This window comes from Hesperophylax consimilis, chromosome 1 (assembly GCF_061612785.1).
Source record: "Hesperophylax consimilis isolate HC1 chromosome 1, BYU_Hcon_1.0, whole genome shotgun sequence".
Classification (NCBI taxonomy): Eukaryota; Metazoa; Arthropoda; class Insecta; order Trichoptera; family Limnephilidae; genus Hesperophylax; species Hesperophylax consimilis.
The window spans coordinates 28,198,217-28,220,546 of NC_142836.1; the positions used below are offsets into that span (position 1 = coordinate 28,198,217).

Here is a 22,330-nt window from a genome sequence, read left to right on the forward strand (position 1 = left end):
ATATTGTGCAAAATATATGGGATGATAATATTATATCGCTATAATCGATACCAATATCGCTGTGCTGAAATATCGATTTCGAGATTAGGCATTTCCCTGATTTTCCACCGTCCATCACTAGTCTTGTCATATGACTTTTGGCACACGTGATCTTGATATTTACAGGATCTTTGTAGTGTAGTGTAGGTGTTTAGGTATATTTTCAATGGCTTTAAAAGCAAGCAGATGAGAAAAACACATACCGCCCGTTCACGAGTTCGGTCGTGTGGCATATTATATCAAAATTCAAATAATGAAGTGAAATTTAAGAAGTTGCAAAAATATCTCAGTTAAAAAGATGGCTTTATTTAACAGACTGTTTCAATCAAGGAAGGTTGCCAAATCAGAACGTAATATCCAGGAAGATTTTAAGTATGTTTATAATCTCGTTACGATATTCTATGTTCATCTCATAATTCCCTAAATTCTCGATTTTCGTCATGACTAATGAATGGGTTTCATATTAGAATTGAACATGAATAATGTCAAGAATCTACATTTACTACAAAGTGATGTGAAATAAATTAATATGATCAGGTGATGTTGATTTTAGTGCCATATTTCGCAGTAAAATGATTGTTCTCTGAACTCTCTTGTGATAACTGTCAATTTAATAGAATTACAGATTTATCAGTCAATATATAACACAATTTCTAACCCACTTATCATTCTATAACTCTTCTCTTTGGTGAATCCCTTTTAGAGAGTAGTGAGAAATTTTGGTATGTTATATTCTCTTATAAATATTATGTGGGTTTGAGAAGTTGAAGGAGATATAGTGATATGCTTTTATTTCTGTGTAAGTGAGCAATGTGTGCTTTGTGACTGATCATGATCAAACAATGCTGATTGAGTAACCGAATTTTTGGTTCATTGATCACCACAATGAGGTCGTCTCCTACAGTGAAATTTACCGAAGATATTTATAAGCCGTCAAATTGTTGATATTTATGGCCAGCAGAAAAGTATGTGAAGTTACGGTACATGCACAGGCGGTACTGCAGCACTGCCATTCGTATTTTGAATTGTGTATCGTGTATCATTAGACTCTGCCACACTTCGGAGCGGCGGTACCACGCGCCACTCCAGGTTGCCGCGCAGAAAAGTAAAGTTCGAAAGCAAGGTAACGGTTTACAGCATAGTCCATTGAGCCTTTTCTGTGCAGCGGCCTGGAGTGGCGCGTAGTACCGCCACTCCGAAGTGTACATGTGGCAAAGCCTTTTGCATATTTATGTTATACTCAAGTTACTCAAATTTGAGATTACAAGAATCTAATACCTCCATATACCTGAAATTTCCTTATTTTTCAACATTGGCAACTTTTTTTTTGCCTTCATTTTCATGGGGATCGACTTCTAACAAGAATCTTATTAGAATGTTTAATTTTGCTTTTATTAGTGCTTCAAAACTTTGATCATTAAAGCGCATCAAATCTAACAAAATCAATTTGTCTTAGACAAAGAATTTTCTTTTATAAAACTATGGAAATAGGAACCTATGTTCTAGGTATTTAAGACAATTTTACAATCGTATTTGGGATGTACCAATTTTACCTTTTCTATCGACCGGTTGGGAACTCTTGTTCCTCTGTATGTTTAAAAATGTAAAAAGTATTTTGTAATGTAAGTACAATAATTGAAGTGCGTACTTGATTAATGAATGAATGATATTTTCAGACCATTCACATTCAGCAAGGGGCAGGTGCGGGTGCTGCTCTTCCGGGAGTGCGAGTGGAGAGGGAGGAAGCTGCTGTTTGACTCCGCGGCTGTGGAGAAAGTGTCCCTCCACCAGTCTAAGCCGTCCTCTAAAAGCTTTTCAAACACTAACAAAAACATAAAGGTCAATGAGAGTGAAGAGAGGACTCCTTTGACGGATTCAAATATAGTGGAAATGGCTGATGGATTTGGTTTTAAGGTGAATTTTACGTTTTATCTTATTTATGCAGCACTTCAAGTAACATTAAGACCATTTCCAGGAAATAAAATAAAAATGTTTTTTTTTTACAATTCCCTCCAACTAACTTTATTGTATATTACGAATTGTTTAATGTGTCCTAACTTGTTTATTTATTGCTATTAAGTTTAATTTGTAGAACTCCCTTTATTTTTTTTACTTGTTTAATCACGTAGAACAACCCCCTCAAGTTTGTTCACTTTACTCCTGGACGTATGTTCAATAATATTATTATTCAATTTACAAAAAACAGTATATTTATAAACAAGTTTTGCTGTGTAATTAACCTAACATAACCTAACTTGACTTACCCCCTTACTGATAAATGTGTTTTAAATTTGATAAAACTGATAAACATTTACCCAACATTAATGGTTGTTTATCAGTTTCTTTACAAAATTATAATATCTTCATATGATTTTTTTTGTGACCCGTAATTAAATCATATTTGAATTTTTATAATAATTTTCAAGTTGTTCCTGCTTATTATTTTTATGAATTACATAATATATGACAAATTTCACACTTCAAAGGGTGCATTGTACAAATTGTCACTAATTAAAAATAAATAAAAAGTTTGTAGGAATTTTTATCCCAACGAAAATTCAAATAATAATAAAACAATTTAACAATTTGCTTTATAACTGAGTAAAATCACTTTTTAAATGGTTTTGTTTATTTATTTTACAGTGTAAAATGATGAATCCTGATGCCATTCTTCTGGGCGAAATGATCTTTGGTTCTGTAGCGATGAATTTTAAAGGAATGTCTTTAAAAGTTCATATTTTGAATGCCCCACAAAGGTTAGATTTTTTTAAAAACTAAAATTTTTATTTTAATAATCTGATTCATAATATAATGTAGTGTTTGTTTATTTAATTTATTCAATATGCACTATGAATAGCAATGTTTATCTCAGATAAATGGTCAAAGGTTAAATTTATTGCTCGTCATTAAATGAATATGTTTTTCCACAGACTAATGTGTACCAAAGTGTATTGTTCTCCAGGACGAAGAAGATATCAGCCAAATACCAAGGGTACCTCCAGTGAAGCCAGCATTTCTAGTGATGCCGCCGCCAGTACGAGCGATGTTCTTCACAAAAGCGACAAATCAATCGAAAATTCCAATTTATATTCCTCGAGCTATTGCAATAGCGTGGATTCTGGGGAGCCCGGTCGTGTATCCACTGGGAATATGGAAGATCATTTATCTGTCAACTGCTGCATGGGGAAAGACGATTCAGGTACCACATTATTTTCATGGGAATCAAAGGAAGGACTTGAACAAGATATTATAAGGCAGCCATTCAAAACCCTTTAAGAAGGACCACTTTTTTTCAAATGTTTGTAAGCCGCATTGAGTACAAGTGGAACATATCTGGGAATTAAAAAAAAAAAAAAAAATTATGTAGTCGAGTGGATCGGAAAAATAGGATTACGAGTGTATAACTTTTTAAGGAAACTCCTATTTTCGTAGTTCTGAAGAAAATCACTTTTAACTTTTCATTCATTCGTTAAACAAGAAATCATTTCTACCCATCCATTTTCTTATTTTTATTTTCGTATGCTTATACACAACTGCAATAATTTAAACAAAAATATTGTTGACCTATTTTGCGAGCTCTTTAGATAATGAATGTTTACATTCCGTCAACATTATAAATCATTTATATTGTTAGATTAAAAACATTTTTGTAAACAAATGCTGTTATATTTTTATTATTTTTTATTATTGATATCAGCCTGTATTGTTTGCATAATTATTTCTTTGATATCAATATTTTAAATTTCCCCTAAGGGCCCGTTATCACTTCCGTTTGAAATTCGGATGCCTTAGTGGCTAAAGAGCTTATATGGAGCTGTTCACACTTATTTGACACAGTTAAAAGTCATCTCCAGCATCTGTTTAAAAAATCGTCTCGGAACTCGCCCGCTCGTAGGTTTGTATGGAGAAGTTCACACTTGTCTCCATGTCGCATTCCAACTTGCGCCCCACTACAACACCCCGACCCCACAACCTGTCCGCTCTCCAGTCACAAAGAAGCAGATTATTACCGTTCAAAGTGTGAACAGGGCGTCAGATGTTCGGTTTTTTGCCATCTGTTTTTTAAACAGATGTGGGAACCCTAAGTAGAATTATTTTTTAACCTAATTTTAATTATTTATTTTATAAAATTTCCAGGTTTCTGCAGTGAAATTTCATCTCACAGCAGCTTTGGTTGTAATTCTAACAGTGAATCTTCTTCCTGCTTTTGGGATAGAGAGAATGCATCCAATGGCACGGAAGAATTATTCAAACATGATAGTAAGTTAACAACATTGCTTTTCTTGGGATATGTTGTGCAAACATATGTGTGTAATTATCTTTAAGGTATTTGAGTTAGTTTTTACGGCAAAAATTTCAGTAAAATTTGCTTGTTTTACTGAAATTTAGCAGAGCCTTTAGATATTTTCATCAGATACATTATTTAAATAAAAAAAAATATATATATATATACACCTTCCCCAGTTATAATAAGTGGACAATATTTGAATTCCTCCTATGTACTTTCATTATTAAAGCGGGAAATGCTGCTTGTGCAACGATAAAGAGCTAGCAGAGGATTGAATCCACAATGCCAGTGTGGGAACCCTATGCATTTATCTACTTAGCTACTAATTGGTTGTTTAATTAATCTGCCTCTTTCCAACTGCTCTAATGGCGAATGTCGTAAATAAATATTTTTTTCATGCATGTATTTTACAGATAAACTTATAATTGTGTTGATTATTTTACATATGTGCATAAAGCCGGATCTCCTGAGACAAAATGCTTTCTCTCAAAAATCTCCAATGTTTTTTTGTTTTCTATCGGCCACAGAAAACAGTTTGTCGCAGGAGACCCAGCATGAAAGGCCTTCATCTAAGTGTTACAAGTTCTTCTTTTTAAAATTGTAATTTTTATAAGAAGTATGTACCAACCTTTCATATTTAAATCAGTCAATTAAATACACCTATTAAATTAACTCTGTGTGTGCCGCAAGTGACTATCGGCCATGAAAAATTTGTAGTCGTTGAATGCTACCATAGGTACATTTAAAATATACTTTCTTTTCATTGGATTTTTGCATCTAAACAAATATTCTTAGCCTACTAAAATAAATCTTATTCAATTTGAAACAAAATGAACAATGAGACTAAAGTACTTTCTTTTCGTTTCGTAATGAGTAGCCATTTAAAAATAATAACAAAGTTACTACCGTGTCATTCTTCAACGCGCCCGCCTCATGTGCAGTTTGTGTAGTTTGTTGTGTATTTTCTTCAGTGTTTTCATTACTATGAATGTCATTATATTTAACTTAATATTTTATATTTAAAACTTTATATTTATTATTATTATTTTCATATTTTTTGGAAAAAATCATATAATAGTTAAATTATTAAATTTATAAATTTATAAACACATTATCAGGTGAGATAATTTACAAAAACATAATTTTGCAAATAAAATGTAAGTTATTACAAAAATAGAATCAGCTGGCACACAGCGAACCGCTTGAAGTTTTGCGTCTGCACACAACGGAGGTATTGGGTCGTGGTAGCTGGGCTTTCAAACGATTAACGCTCTCTTTAATTGTTACTTTATCGGTGGTATATTGTATTATTTTTAGATGCTGGTGATCTTTCCCAAACAAGACCGACAAGCTTACAATGGCGTTTAAATCATCACCTTTCCACTGCCTTGGATAGTACATTTTTACCTCCCTCATCTTCTGTAACTTCTAGTACTAAGGATTCACAAGTAAGTTACTACGTATATTGTATTCATCTATGGGCGTAGCCAGGGGGGGTTTTTGGGGGTTCAAACCCTCCCGAAAAATGTAACCTCTCTATGTTTTCATTCTGAATCGTGCTGCACCGCCCTCGCGCTAGGTTGCCACTCTACTGTAGAAGTATTGTAAAAATTGTAATGTTTCAAATTAATTTGCATTAATTCAAATTAAATAATAAATTTTAAAATAAAATTTATTTGTTTAAAATTTAACCACACTATTTAAAAAAAGTGATCATCTTCGTACCGCCCCTTTCCCCCCCCCTCCACATAGTTAGCCTTTTTACTCTCCAAAACCCCCTGAAACCAGAACCTGGCTAAGCCCGTGATGCTATGTATTAATTAATATGAATTTGACAAATGTAAACATCAGAATTATTGTTGATAACAAAAGACAAATGTAGCTTAACAACGTGGATAAAACTGTGGCTTATCCACAGTTAGAAAATGGCTTTGAACTCTGATACAGCCGTGACATAAAGCATTAAACAGAACTTATATGTATTTATTGTTTTTGTTTTAATTCGTAGAACTCCATTTAATTTTTTTTTAAATTTAATTAAAATCAAATTTAATAATATAATTATTAAGTTCTGCAAGTATTTTTTGGTTTTTGTTATTGAAAACCAAAAAATACTTGCAGAACTAAATAATTATATTATTAAATTTGATTTTAATTAAATTAAAAAAAAAAAAATGAACATTTAATTTTATTTATTTAAATATTAAAAAAAAAACATGGAGTTTTATAAATTAAATGTAAAAATTATAAATATGTAAACAAAAACTAATGATACATTCCCAAATGTAAAACATTTGTGATTACTTATTATTATCAAATAAAATTTCTTTAATTATTGAAGACAATATTAGCGATTTCTAAACGAAAATCTGAAACAGAAAAATCAGAAAAGGATACGGTCACATCTAGGACTTGTCTTCAATAATTAAATATTACAATTTGAGGTTTTACTCAATAAAGTTATTCCGAAAAATAAAAAAATTTCTTTGTTTGCGGGTGTGTTTTGTGTTTTCTGCAATCTTATGTTTTCTCTAGGCATGCAACAACACAGGATGTGGAACATCAGAAAACCTGACCAATAGCTCTGGAAGATCATCATATTATTATAAAAGAAAAGAAAAAATGGGTCTAGCAATCGTCATCACATTAACTGAGAAGATAGAATCGTAAGTGCATTCTCTTATCATTACATAAAGTCTAAATATGTTTATTTTATGAATAATACTAGATGTTTCCCTCTTAACATATACAACGCAGTCCTTTTCAACCCAATGAACCCCAACGCGCAGCGATACTTCATGGATCAAATGTGCGACAATTGCGTACGGGGATGGCCATTGATAGATCACTCATGGCCACTTAGTTGAGGTTGATTTATTATTTAAATAACCTAGCTGATGAACAAAATAAGAGGGAAAAGAAAATACAAATGTTTCAGACAAATGCTGAGGTTCCTGATGGAGCATGCCGTGTTGGTGGAGGGGGCACTGGGCCGGTTGCGGCTCGCCGTGAGGGACGCCCTCAACAAGCCACACGCTTTCATCAGTAACATGGCCATTGCAACACACGAGGCGGCACAGTGGTAACTACCCACACTTTCATTAAACACACTATTTCAACTTGACTTAAGCAGCAGACCATGCAAACTGCAGCGTTTATTTGCTACCAAAGTATAATGTACTAGTATATTATTATTATAATTTCTGTAGTTCGGGATTGCATTGCAATTTGGCGACAGTGTACTTCCTCTTTCTATATCTCCCTCACACTTTCTACTTTCGCGGCACTTCTGAAAAAGCACGACTAGTTACTAGAATTTTATTGCTTAGGTCTTGGTCGGTAGACCTTAAAGTGAAGAAAAAGGAGCTAAGAAGCTAAACCATTTTTTTGGAGCTGATGACCTAGATTTAGAGCTAAAGCTAGCTCTAAAAGAGCTGAGTTGGCAACACTGATGTTGTTTAAGTCAGAGTTCATTCGGCGGGTCCATCACAGAAGGCTGGTGAAACTGGAGTTGATATCTGGAGAGCCACAAACGCTTACGCAAAGAGCCGCGGTCTGCCCACCCCCGGTCTAGGTAATTAGCCAAGACTTGTAATTTACTTGTTTTTTTTATATTTATTTCAGGTTAGTGGATTTACTTACATCTCCCCGTATAGGAGCCCCTCTATGGCCATTTTTGTCATGTTCACAGAAACGTACTGTGGGGGACAAAATTGCTGATACATTTTTGAAAGATTTCTGCTCACTTTTGTCTGCAATGGATACCAAGGATACTTATTTGTGAGTATTTATTTTTCTACCCTTCGGTGATTTACATAAAATTGTTATTATTTTTATCATGTTTGTTTGTATTTTCAGTTTTATGAGTACCCTCATAACAAATATCTTGACGCACCATCTGGGATGGGTCAACTCCGTGAGTCCATACAACGTGTCTTCGGTATCGCAACAGAAGGAACTAGATCTACTGAATAATATCCACCCTTACAACCCTCTGTGGGCGCAGCTTGGAGAATTGTATGGAGTCATTGGGATGCCCACTAGAATATCGAGGACTATTATTTACGGCAAACAAAATATATCCATAGTGAAGAAAATTCTAAATGTTTTATCATATTTTATAAGATGTGGAGAAGTCAAAAGGTTAAGCATAGAAACCAAGCCCGTTTCTTGGGACTCCATCGATCGTTTGATGGAAACTTATCAAGCTGATAACATTAAACTGGGAGAGTGCTTAAAGAAAGTTGAGTCTGACCACGCTTTGGGAGATTTAATAGAAATGAGAACTTTTGCAACAAACGAAGATGGTGCATTTAAACACTTAAAGCGTCAGTGCGATGTTACTAATAATTTGCGAATCTCAAACGAAGCGGGAAATTTAGTTTCACCTAATAAATTAGAAACATGTTATGAAAATACGCTAAGTCCTAAATCAAACTGCTCTCTAAAACGAACTCTAAGTCGTGCTTATAAATTGCACAATATAAGTAATACCTCAATTGAATCACATCAATCATCGTATGATTCGAGTCCTAATTGTAAGTCAGTTTTTATACCTACAGACAGTTCAGAGAACTCAATTAAAACGAACAAAGATAAATATGATTATCCACATACAAATAATAATAATGATCAAATAAATTTAAATATAATTCAACCCAAAGTTAATAAACTGTGCCGTGTTCCAACAAGTGGTGTTTTATTCAACAATAAAAGTGATGTTGATGGAAATACAGAAACCCAAGATTTCGAAAAGGATATGTTCGTAGACTCTTATATTAAATTAGAATGTGAAAAAAAAAGCGCTTGTGAAGAATTACCTTCTGAAACCTCAAATATAATTTCTTTAAATCTCAATGATACAAAATTGGTTAGTGCCTCTAGTTGTATCAAGAACGAAATAAAGACCCCAGTAGAGAGTCCCCGTGAGAATAATGTTGTATTTGTTCTTGGGGAGGATGAAGTTCTTGAAGGATTAAAGAGATTGCCCGTGAAAGAGCAAAGTGAAATTGAACTTCCCTGTGATAGTAGTGTGAAGTGTGTGGTGCCCCACAGTCCAGATGTTCCCGAATTAGAAGCAGAAAGAGAAAGCCAACGCTCACACAGTTATCCTAGGGAAAACCCCAGTAGTCTTAAGGCTGAGTTACCTGATAGAAATTCTTTGCAACGTGATGATGTATGCTGCACGCGCAAACCTAAATGCCAACATTCCAAATTTAAAAAACATTCCGGAGTTAAATTCGAATTTGATAAGTACCCACAGATTGTTACTAATTACATGAAGAGTAAAAACTTGGAGCTTCTGGACCGACACGTAATAGGTAAGCCGGGAAACCTGAAAATGGATGGATTTGAATTTGAAGCTGGATCCAGTATTGCAGCGTTGACAGAAGATTCGGATACGTGTGTCAACTGTTCCTTGAACGGCCAAGCCCTGCAGACACCCTCCAATGCTTCAGAGCTCGAATACACCAGCGACATTCCAGACCAGCGTGAGATCCAGTTCCCCCCAGAGAAGGTTGCGGTTTGCCCTACCATAGTAACGCACATGGAGCAACGTGACGAGTCTAAAGTTTTTATTAAACAGAAATTAGAACACACTGTAGTTGTCAATTTAAGCCACCCAACAGAACAAACCGATTCAAAAGCATCCCAAGTGAAAGAGCCACTTTATTCAACGCCTGTCCAATCGCAAACTCATCAAGAAGATTTTCTAGAATTCCCTTTACCAACGTGAGTATAGAACGTAACCTTACCATTAATTATGTACACATTACTGTTGCATGTTTTTATTAATATTCATTATTCCCTTATTTTAAAGGATGGTCCTTTCTCCTGAAGGTGATGAAACGTCTTCTGCAGGTTATTGTCACAGCTTATTCGGGGGAGTTACAGATCACTATGTTTCGGACTTTGTCCTTCAAGGTAAATAATTTTTATGATTTATATTTTTAAGTCTTCTCACTAACCCATTGGCCTCCAAATCAACTCAACTCCAACTGGCACGGCGGGGGTGTATCGCTAACTCTTAAACCCCAACCATGCTAGCACGGCGGGCCTGAAATATGTCAGCTTAAAACCGAAAAACGGACATACAAGTGACATCTGTGTTTCGAATTTTAAATGCCAATCGCTCTATAGCTGATGAAACATTCGTTTCGTAGTGTTGGCAATAATACATTGGTAAAGTTTTTCCCTGAAATTTACTAACTAAATTTTGTTAGTGATCGTCGTTATAGTGATTTTTTAAAAAGGCTAGTGGTTCTGAACTTGATAAGCTTGCACGAAAAATGTGTAGTGGGTGCTATCATTTGAAATGTTTCACTATAAGTTTATACAGTAACAATTGGTTATAACGAGTACGAGGGGACCGACTAAATTTGCTCCTTATAGCCATTACTCATTATATCCAAAATAGGTATTTTAAAAGTGATATGTACCTACCTACCTACCTCTACTATCAATATATTCGCAAATGTACAGTATGCTTTCAAAATACGAGTAAGCATTACACTTATTAAAAAAATAATTTAGAAAAATACCCTTATATAAACGAAATTTATAAGCAATGATTTTTTTTAAGTTTTTGCTTTCATGCTTCTCAATTTCCTCCTCAAAACAATCAACGCATTAAAACTATCATCACCCGTTTCAATGCTTCCGAGAAAAATATCACTAAATTGTCTGTTGTCACACAAAAAAAAATCCACTCGTAGGTTGCGGGCTGTTTGAAAAATAGGCAAAGCGGCCCCTCTACTGAAAAAGTTTTGCATCACTATCATAAATTTACCCCGTGCAGGGATGTAGGTACTCGTAACTAGGTACTTTCATAAACATATTTATTTGTTTTGAAAACAAAATTGAAGATGAGTTGTAATACAAAAGAAAACGTAAAAAGAGAAAAAATTTGCAAAACTCATATAGTTGGACTTACACGGGTAATGCGGTAGAAATATGAATCCGTTCCTAACGTGATTGGAGATTCCTGCCAGCCGCCGTTGTGTGCCGGGCAGCTAACCTCCTAGCTATACCGCCCCTTAGTTTGTTCCACTTACTTCGAGAATAATTCCCAATTTCAGAAATTTTTTCAGTCCCAACGACCCATTCAAGTATTCAGAAATTGTATAGACAAAATTATTTAAATGTAAATCAGTGAATTGACCTCGTTATAAGCTAATAATTGCTTGAAGATAAGCCTGAACTAAAATATTGTTTTCCAATTGCTCATTAGAGCCATGAACTCGCTGTTGCCGTGATCTTTATAACCAAGTTCGACCGTGTATGTAAAAATAAAATTAATTATAAGTATATATATGCCAATAAGATTGGCCAATATTCAACTTTTTAATCTAAATAAAAAAATTACGAAAAATATCCGAAATTATATCCAGTTAGGTAAATACGCATATTAGTATATATTTTTTGGTTTCGTGATAACTCCTCAAAATGACAATTCATCACACCTTTAAAAGGTGATATAAAGTCATTAAAAGTGATGAAACAAAAACTAGGTAAAATAGTTTTTGTTTCATCACTTTTCACAACTTTATAACACTTTTCATAGGTGTGTCAAATTGTCATTTTGATGAGTTATCCGGTGACCATAGTTTTTTAAGGTAAAATATATTTTTTACATAACTTCCAATACACAATTATTAACATTTTAACCATTGATGTAATATGACTATGACTACCATAACACGGGCATTAGCCTAGTATGGTAGTTGAAAATTGTAATGTTTAAAACTCTATAAAACAAAAGAAAAAAAAAAAAAAAAACTAGATACGTCCTATGATAGCTAATTCGAATCTAAAAATAACTACACCTAGGAGTCATTTCACTCACTACTGAATTCCGCCGCCTTGCTTAGAAAGCCTCGATAATACAAATGCATGTTCCCTAGAATATAAAACAGAGCATGAAGTTATCTTTTACCTAACGAAGCTACCTAACCTAACTTATTATGTATATGAAAAATATTGTAAGCCTATATGAAAAAACCTTTTCATGTAACATATCCTATACTGTAGTAATACAGTATTGTGGTAGTCCTCGATATTTGTATTGGTTGATAGTGCATCACACACTGCATGACGTCATGATCGGGATTAGTGTGAAGGATGACGTCAGAAACTTTGCTTGAAATAAATATAACACGGTCAATTTCTCACATTTGCTAATACGCCGCCCTCAAGCTATCTGTAAGTTGTATTTTTTTTAAAATTTTAGATAGCTGATTACATTTTAAAAAGTAAGTTTGAGATACCCTCTGAAATATTTGGAACTGGGCTATTTTTGTGATAGAAAAAATGAACTCGCTTACTTGGCTTGGAGAATAAATTGTTCTAATTTAGACCAACAAAAGGTAAAACGCAATGTACAGTGCTGTCTAAAAACTGCAAGATAATGCATGCGCTTTTTCATAACTGCAAGTGAACCAAATCCAAATTGGTTTGAGGTCATTTTGCATGCTGATAGGCCCGGTCTAGTCCTTATTCGTCAATGATTTAAATATATGGTTTAAAAGTTATATTCAATTTAGTACACCACAGGTTTAAATTTTGGGTTCAAAATTAATTCGGAGGTGAGTGCGATTTTTTAGCTTAACAATTCGGAGATGAGTTAAATCAACAACACTGTTCCTGCTCTTGCGTGTCCCAACATTCATGACCAAAAAAGTCAATCTCGTAGTTTCTAAAAGATATTGCTCACATCAATTTCTTGCGGAACTCTTTATTCGTAATCTTAATGGAGGTTGCTATAAAAGTTTTCCCAGTATTATGGTTTAAACCAGTAATCACTCGTAGATTAAAAGATTTGTTTTGATAAATACAAAGGAGATTAGGTTCTCCAGTATATTTCAAATGAAAATTTTAATAAGATGTGATAAATCGATCTTCTTTGAAAAAAAAAGATTATTCCAATTTCCACTGTCAATGGTTTCAACCTACATTTAATTTATTGTAAATACCAGATTGCAGTTTTTTTGTTTTTTTTGTTTTTTTTTTTTTTTAAATATTCCACCATAAAACTTTCTTCTTTTTAAATAATATTCCACCATAAAACTTTCTTCTTTTTAAATACATCTATTTGAATTTCACTTTTGTTATCGGTAATGAATTAATGCTAATTTTATTAAGCGGAAATTAACCCACTTCCCGACATCCGATCTAACTGAAACTCGGCAGATTGTCAATGACAATGCATTCTATCAACTTTTGGTGGCAATCACGTACCCACACATATAAGGTCGTATAAGAATTTCTCTGAAATCGGATGACATTACAGCGGTAAATATATTAAATAGATGACGGTCCTACCTGATCGGCGAGTTGTCGACACTAGTTCCTGGGTAGGAAAGTTCAATTCTCAGTCAAAAAATAAATAAATTTTAGACGTACATATTATATTAAAAAACTTTTTTTTTTACAGATTGATTTTTGTTTATTTTAAAATGATTGTTTATATATTTATAGGCGGTGTGGGAGGCAAACGAGGAGACTGGGAAAGATTACTTCGAAGGGATCTCGCTTTGCAAGGAGGCGCCTCTTGCTTGTTAGCAGATATTGATGATTGGTAATATTTTATATTGAATTTCTTATATGATTTCATGCTCATGATGAAAGAAGTGACGCCAATGTTAAAACCGCGCTGCGTGACAGATGATTTACAGCCATGCACGGCGCACGCCTTAGACTATTCCCTTCCACAGTAAAACGTATTCGTTTATGTTTATGTTTTTATGCTGGCTAAGTCCTCCATCACAACACAAGCAACATTTTCGGCTTTCTGTGGTGGTAGTAGGAGATTTTCAAACATTGTTGGGTTATTCGTAACCCGGGAATGTTTGTCTTTCTTTTTAAAAAAAAAAAAAAAAAAAAAAAAATGTTATATACTAGCACATTTTGTGTCCATGGCTACAAATAATTACGTTATCTCAGTACTACATCATCCACACCCTAATAGACATTATCTCAGTACTACATCATCCACACTCTACTAGACGTTCTCTCAGTATTACATCATCCACACCCTACTAGACATTATCTCAGTACTGCATCACCCATACCCTACTAGACGTTATCTCGGTACTACATCATCCACACCCTATTAGAGGTTATCTCAGTACTACATCATCCACACCCTACTAGACATTATCTCAGTACTGCATCACCCATACCCTACTAGACGTTATCTCGGTACTACATCATCCACACCCTATTAGAGGTTATCTCAGTACTACATCATCCACACCCTACTAGACATTATCTCAGTACTGCATCACCCATACCCTACTAGACGTTATCTCGGTACTACATCATCCACACCCTATTAGAGGTTATCTCAGTACTACATCATCCACACCCTACTAGATGTTATCTCAGTATTACTAGATGTAAACATTAAAAAAGATTTCAGATTAGTCACAACCAACTCTTACGACTATGTCACAAGTAGCCAGTAGCAAGGACAGTGATAAGTGGCAACTAAATTGTTTCTTTAATTTTTAGTAATTGTCCGTGTGTGGACATTGTAGTATTAGTTATCGTAAGTTGCAATTTATTTGACTGGATGAGAATCTTGTCTATTCTTTCGGTTGTACCTCTTTCCACTGCTGCGCGTGTATCCCTGTGGTTAGGTGGGGGTTATTGTCATGCTATTTGGACAGGCACGCAATTATGTTTTACTACAAATACAAGAGTTTGCTGAATGACTTGCAACTTAATTGCACATGTGGTCGGCACTTGTACTTTTCTCAGGACAGTAATTTAGTTACTACTTATTACTGTCCTTGGCACTGACTATCTGTGAACTACCGATAATGACTATTTTGTTGTTTCCAGGAGTGTAAGAATGTGGGGAGGAGGAGCCGGTGGGATGTCTGCCCTGGTGGCTTCCATGCTAGATTCCCTTCCACAAATGTGTCTTGCCAAAGTACCTCCCACTCAGGTTAGTTTATTTTTTTTCTACATGACCACCTTCCTAAAATAGAGGATAATTGACCAGAAAATGCCTATCTTCACCCATTAGTCAATCATTTAGAGCAGGGGTCTCCAAACTTTTCAGCTGGAGGGCCACATTGACTACTCCAATGAGTTCGGAGGGCAAAAACCGTTTTAATTTCTAGACACCCATATATTCTGTCCTAGGGAGGGGGGGGGGGGGGGGTAGACAATAGAATTTTCAGGGATGAAAATATAGCTTTAGATAACGTAGCTTTGAAGATAATTTTTGATGCTCGTTTCTCAGACCTTGATATCGTTGCGAATCAAATAAAGATTTTTCAAAAAAATCCTCTTGATATATTCGCGCGATACTTGTGGACGCAATGTATTGGTGCCAAGTACCTCGCCAACGAGCATATTTATTTAAAAAATTTGCGGAGTTTTCGCCCCTTCTGAGCAAGGTCTTAGCCATTAGCTGTCGCGGGTTCTTGATAACACTGGTCATAAGATGTTGCGGGCCGGATGGAAGACACTGGCGGGCCGGATAGTTTGGAGACCCCTGATTTAGAGGAACAGCTACGCAGCCTTTTTCATACAAGAATCTATTTGGATTTGCATTTTGGTTGGGTATTTTGGCCTCAAATCCAAATTTAAGATTTGTATGAAAAAGGCAGCGCAGTTGGTCCGTTCCTCTTAAGTAATTCAAAACAGAAAAAGTAGTAGTAGTAGTCCTTTTTGTAGTCCTTTCCATTCAAATGCACTTCTTTTGTCCGCACCCGCTGCTTGTTTGCGGCTAGGAAGGGAGAAGGGAGGGGGCATTATAATCATAGTTATGTTGATATATATTTTAAAATTTTTTTTTTTTATACATACGTGGATAGTTACATAAAATACTGAACACTGTATAAAAAATATTGTAATAAATGTATGTAATTAAAAAAAAAGTGGGTGTGTCAAGCCTACGCAAGACAGAAGTGAAACTTCTAGTATTCCTCTCTCTCTATTTTCAAATTAACCGTATGAACCACAATCAATTACGTATTTCACTCGTATTACACTCACGACGCAGTATACTAACCAAGCAGCTGATGCTTGGCGTGGCGCAGTTCGCTGGTGTCTGAGAGAGAGGAAAGAAGAGAAGAGAGAGAACGTTCGTGAGCGGCTCCCCCACCTCAACAAGCGCATATGGTGAGAGAGGGACAGTGAACGGTGAGCGGTGGTGGGGGTACCCGCATTTTCGTGTCGATCCTGACTCGGTTTTACTCCGTCCCCGAAAATCCATTACGCGCCTAAAGAAGTTTCACTTCAAAAATCCCACAAAGGCGGAGCCTGAGTGTGGGTATTATATGTATTTTTATCTTATTTCCATGGTTTAAGTGGAGATACAATATCAAATAAAACTAAGTTATTTCAAAAGAGTTACTGTAAAGATGCAATACAAAAAACTAAAGCATGAAATATGTAAGAGTTTTAAAATAACACAAAAAACAAGGTAAATACTAGTTTTTAAAGAAGACATCTTAAAAAGTGAATTAGCAGACAAAGCATTACAAAAAATAAAATATATCCGCTGTTTTGTATGTATGTGAAATAATAAAAAATAATCTGTCTATGGATATAAATGTTACAGATAGCTTTGCTAAAACTTATAAGAAAAAAATATATAATTACATATTTTTTATTATGATAGATTAATGTACATAAATATTTTTTTAATGCGAATAACAAACTAAGATAAGCACAAATATCTACATAAGCTCACAAAAATGTTTATGCTTATCTTCCTGAAACTATAGATTAAAGGTCGCTGGTGACTAATTTTGGATTAGAGACCTAATATCAAAATCAAGATTTTAATGTATTAAAAAAAAATCCACCTCATTAATGCACAAGGTTTAGAAAGTCTCCATAGAACAATATATTATCTTTAAAAAATGTTTATGTATTCTTTTGCTTTTTTTTAAAGCCTTTTTGGCATGAAAATAAAAAATAATGTACAGTGACAAGGTTTCAAAAATATCAGGATGTTAATTTCAATTTATTTTACACTTTTTTTTTCAGTGTTTGGTTTATATCGAGTCGAAACTAAGAGAACTCTGTGTAAGATCAAAGGCACTGGCTCAGCTGCTCATGGACAAAGACTTTTGCGATATGGATTATTTGACAAAGACTTTAAATCTGGACCCCAATGACGTTCCGCTCCTTCTTGCCATTGCCTCAACGCACACCCCTCAAGTCACGCTCAAGTACGGTGTGAGCTACCGGTAGTGCGACACCTGGCAACTAACTCTGATGACATGCAACACTATTACAGTATTATATTATCATTTGTTAATATTGTATACATAAGTTTATAAAACTGTTATTATTAGTACTTGAAATTACTATTTGTATGTAAATTGTGAATTTTGTAAAACAGATCAAATAAATATATTTTTCTACACTCACCGGCTTACTTATTAGATTCTTACGCATCGGTTTAGCGGTGTAGTTAAGCCGGCCTTAAGCCTGGTTGGATAAAGGCCGATTTATCTATACCTATGCTATGGTACTTGTCAAGTTTTTGACTACTCCGACGCTACGCGACCCGTAGTGTTTACTCGGTGGAGTAAACATTTTACACCTATAATTTAGGAGGGAAAATATCTAATCAAGCGCTACAAAACTTATTCTTGAAAGATTCAAAATGGTGATAATTTTGGGAGAAAGTAAAACAGATTAATTTGCTATTTGTCCTCGGTAAATGCAAACCTAAATCACAATAAGGAACTCCAGTTAAAATTATTATAGGTTAAAAACATATATATCGTCGCATTAATTCGTAGACTGCGTAACTCCAAATTTTTCAAAAATACGTTTTTAATGCCATCTGGTGTTAAAATTAGACCCGCATCGACTAGTAAAATTCGAAAATTTAAAAAAAAATTAACCTTTTAGATAAACACAAATTAGGAAACTGCGTAAAATTATGGTGCCATTTTTACTCGCGAATACTTCGTAACTCCTTAATTCAGTATTGGCCGGTGAGCCGTGCACGCTTGTTGTGTTTTTGACTGAGGAAATTTATTTATGATGTAATAGTTTTACCGTGAAATTAACTGAGATAAGTTGATTAATCAATTTTGCACATTTTATAACCTTAATTTTAATTGTGAAGTCACGAATAGTGTTTTGTATCTGTAGTCTAAACTGACGTCTTCTGCACCGTGTGACGCTCTGCCGTAGCTCTCTTGTTTTATGTGCCTCTGCGGTTTCGTAAATACCTAATAGGTCCTTGTTCTGTGATTATCTCTTCTTCAAGGTCACCATCTCTTTGCAAGTGGATCTCCTCCTGATGCATATCCGGATCCGGTTCTTCACTGTCCTCTTCAAACAAACCCAAAATATTTACGGTGGAACGTGCGGCAATTCCATCTCGTCTCTCCTCAGACACAGTCCGTTCTCTGTCAGGCATCTTCCGCGGGTCAAGCACATGTCTTGGTATGCCATCTACTTCGATGTTGTTGACTGAAGTAAGTCCTGTCACCCTTCCATGCACAATGTGCATCTCCCATCTACTGGTTTAACCGCAAGAAGATCGCCCACTTAGAGCTCAGTCAATACTTCCTCTTCTATATTCACTTGCGCAGAAGGGTGTCTCCACGAGTGTGAAGTGTGAACTATACTAGACAGCGCAATACCTCGATCATCCTGACTTTTTGCAGCCAAAGATTGTACCGAAACACTGCCTGCAGGGGATCGCTTCCACTTCTGGCTGCAGTTCTCTTTATTGTTTGATGATGTCGTTCAACTATACCGTTTCCAGCTGGTCGGTATGCCGCGCAAAATCTTTGACGAACATTCCATCTCTTACACTTATCTGTAACACTGTAGGAACAAAATGCAGTACCATTGTCCATGAGAACTACTTTGGGCGGGCCTCTTTCCCGAAACACTTCTTCCAAATGTCTGATAATCGAAGCTGCATTATCTGACTCGATTTCCCGCCACACGGCAAATCTACTTGGACCGCAATCGATAAATATGAGTAAACATTTCCTACCGAAATGAGTAACATCAACTGCCAAGCGACTCCAGGTTGTCACAACATTAAGATTACCCGCTTCATGGGATGATGGTGGAGGGTCAATTGTCCTGCATTGTACGCAGGAACGCACGCATCTATCGACGTCCTTTCTTCTCGCCTCGGGATCGACCAGCCGGGCAAGATGAAACGTTCACTTTACTCCAAAGAGATGCTGAGCATGAAGAGTTTCTACGCTTAAAGCACATGTTTGCTCACCAGTTCCACTTTCAAGTCTCTCCCACCTATCTTCACACTCTGAGGAGTCTCTTTCACAACGTTTCCTGTCATGGCTACTCTTTGCCCGGGTTTTGCAAACCCTAGTAAGTACATCAGTTTTATTTCTACAGGACAACAAGGGTGATCGACAATGTCAGATCAAATTCTTCTACAATCTCCTTCATCAACTCCAAGCGTCACTTAACGATCATCTCCGACACGACTACTCCCGGTCAGTGTAGATCTCACCCAGCACAAAACCGTCGCCGAATCTGTAATGATCTCCAGAGTTTGAAGATTTCACTTGAGAGTCAGATTTAATCCCTTAAGGAAGGAAAAGTACCAGCATTTACAAGACTTAAAACAGACATTAGAAAAGGATTACCACTCCTTTAACGATAACCTTCCGCATCATTAAAATCATTAAAATGCATCTAAATAGACTGTCTCGACATACACATACATTGTTGTGTTTTATTTTGTAAATGTAAAATTCCTATCTTCCAAATTTTCCGCTAGGTTGTTCATAAAAGTGTTCGCAGAAAAGTATGTATCTTTTGTAAAATGCGTATCTCCATTCTCGGTTTTTACGTAAACTTCCCAACTCCGATTTGAAATAGAAAGCCTTAACTTACAAAAGTTTAATGATTGAAAATAAATTTCCAAATATATTATATGTTCGAAACATAAATAAAAAGAATAAGCCGTCTTTCATTTTTTTTCACTACGAGGTTTTTTGTGCCTCCTGTAAAATTTTACATTTGGGAGTTACGCATTCTACGAATTAATGCGACGATATGTATTCATATAGATCAGCAAAGCCTGACTTACCCTTAGGCTTTCTGGGCTTTAGCCTTGGGTACAAGATTTTTGGGGGCACATTTCGGGTAATCGCCCGTAGGTCAGGCCTGTGTCATATTGGGGATGCTGTGTGGAGGGTCTTTTTGAGGAGAGGGAGTTGTGAACAAAGGTCTTGAAGAGACCCATGCTGTAGGAGGGGAGAAACACAGAAGCCGGCTAATAATTTCACAGTTTTCTCAATTTTGCTGTTTCTGCAAACAGTCGAGGGTTTTTTTACCTTGGGGCTCCAGACCAGAGGTGGATGCCAAATTAAACAGTCGGGCGTTTGCGATTTGTACAGGGTCAGAAGTTGTGTACTATGAAGCCAGTGAGACTATGATATCCTCAATTGGAGAATGTTGTAAGGTTGAAGGTAGTGAGAAGAGAAATAGGAAAGTCGGTAAGTATCTGGATATTTCGATCTGGTGATCACACACTGAAGTGATGATACTTAAGATCATTATTTTTAATTGATATTTTTAATTGGAGCAATCCGCTCCGGGTGCCGACTTACCAAGTTGCCAAGAAGCCAAGGAGCCAAGGTGCTGATTATACTTAAAACCTATAACAGCCCCCTTGGGGTTTTTACTAGCGCCAGACAATTAACTAGGGAATTTCGGGAAGGTATGATTCCCCACACAATATTTTCCAAACCATAAGAGGAGGGGTATATAGACAATTTTGTAGAAAATAATTCCCCACATTGTGTATTTGGGAAAAAATACCCAAAATTTTTAATCTACCGTGGATTTTCAGAGAATTTTGGTAGTTTTTCTACGAATATCAGTACGTTTTTTGAATTTCGGTAGATATGATATAGCTGGTTGTAGGTGTGTTGACTATGGCTGACTGCTACACGGTGTATATTGCCTACATGGCCGAGTGTATATTGGCCGAGGTTCGTAGAAAAGTGGAACCAGTGGCAGCTCTTCTAAGGTCATCTGGTCCCAAAAATATGCTGCAAGAGTATTAATGTAAAAAAAGGATTTAACAAACTCCCTGATTATTAATTTAGTTTTTGTTCGTGCAGTTTTTAATACGTTTTTTCGATTCGTTCTTGTGCCATCTAACGTCCAAATGAAAAGCTATTGTATGTACCTACCATGGGTCACATCTCCTTTCTTTCTCTTTGCTATAGAGACAAAGGAGGTAAACACTATCATGTCTGACGTATGCTTAGTATCATAAAAAAATTATTTTAAAGGGATTTTCGGACACGACCGCGGTGAGATAGAGATATCTACGACCTAAGATTATTAAGGTATTAGAGGGAGATGTGAAAAGATGTCACTGGAAAGTTTTTTGTGTGATAAACGATATCTGCCTTGAACTTGAATATTAGTTTGCGAAATTATGTTTATCATTTTTGACGTAATTTATTTATTTATTTATATATATATATATATACGCCTAAAAAGGCTTTTACACAAAAGTGATACATGATGCAGTGTATATAGGAGAATATCTGTATTATACAAGAAACACTGAAAGTAAATAGCTGTTAAGTAGGTGCAAAATACACATTTGTAAAATTGTGATTACAAGTATAATGAGAAAATATTAAGAAATAATTAAAAAAAAAGAAAACCAAATACAAAAAAAAAACTAAATATGAAGCAATATTAGTAAAACGTAAGTAATCGAAAAGTTATAATTTTTGTCAATGGTTTTGTGGGTGCAATAAAATGAACATATAGTTACTTTCTTTATTTACTTTTTAAATCTACTTACTAATAAACAATGGACTGAGTTAGTGATTTAAAGATTTTTAGGAGGAAAACATCTTTCAAAAGAAAAAATACATTAATTAGTCATATGTGTAAATAATTAGATAAATTGTTTCGCTTGAGGAGTGTTTGACCTAACATGCGAGATTCTGGAACGAATTATGCTCATTATGAGAGGTTGCACTGTATATATATTTAAATGTAATC

The 22,330-nt window shown here is 35.3% G+C and overlaps 1 protein-coding gene across 4 annotated transcripts; it reads left to right on the forward strand.

The window, feature by feature from the left end:
- Positions 1-181: 181 nt before the first annotated feature.
- Positions 182-17,717, forward strand: LOC149426569 (folliculin-interacting protein 1). Of its 4 annotated transcripts, XM_089631811.1 has the most exons (14): positions 182-411; positions 1,716-1,953; positions 2,683-2,795; positions 2,970-3,238; positions 4,177-4,299; positions 5,645-5,775; positions 6,863-6,993; positions 7,266-7,409; positions 7,952-8,107; positions 8,186-10,060; positions 10,149-10,252; positions 13,805-13,904; positions 15,173-15,278; positions 17,336-17,717. In XM_089631811.1, the coding sequence occupies exons 1-14, from the start codon at positions 338-340 to the stop codon at positions 17,540-17,542; spliced, it is 3,771 nt and encodes a 1,256-aa protein (XP_089487937.1). In that variant the 5' UTR covers positions 182-337; the 3' UTR covers positions 17,543-17,717. The 4 variants fall into 4 exon arrangements, with proteins under 4 accessions (XP_089487937.1, XP_089487954.1, XP_089487962.1 ...); XM_089631828.1 differs by lacking the exon at positions 8,186-10,060; XM_089631836.1 differs by lacking the exons at positions 7,952-8,107; positions 8,186-10,060.
- The last annotated feature ends 4,613 nt before the right edge of the window (positions 17,718-22,330 follow it).

Excerpts from the sequence above, each read along its gene's own strand:
- LOC149426569 (XM_089631811.1), top strand. The coding sequence starts at position 338 with ATGGCTTTATTTAACAGACTGTTTCAATCAAGGAAGGTTGCCAAATCA. Across the intron at positions 2,796-2,969 it reads ATTTTGAATGCCCCACAAAG|ACTAATGTGTACCAAAGTGT; the intron begins GTTAGATTTTTT and ends GTTTTTCCACAG. Across the intron at positions 15,279-17,335 it reads CCAAAGTACCTCCCACTCAG|TGTTTGGTTTATATCGAGTC; the intron begins GTTAGTTTATTT and ends TTTTTTTTTCAG.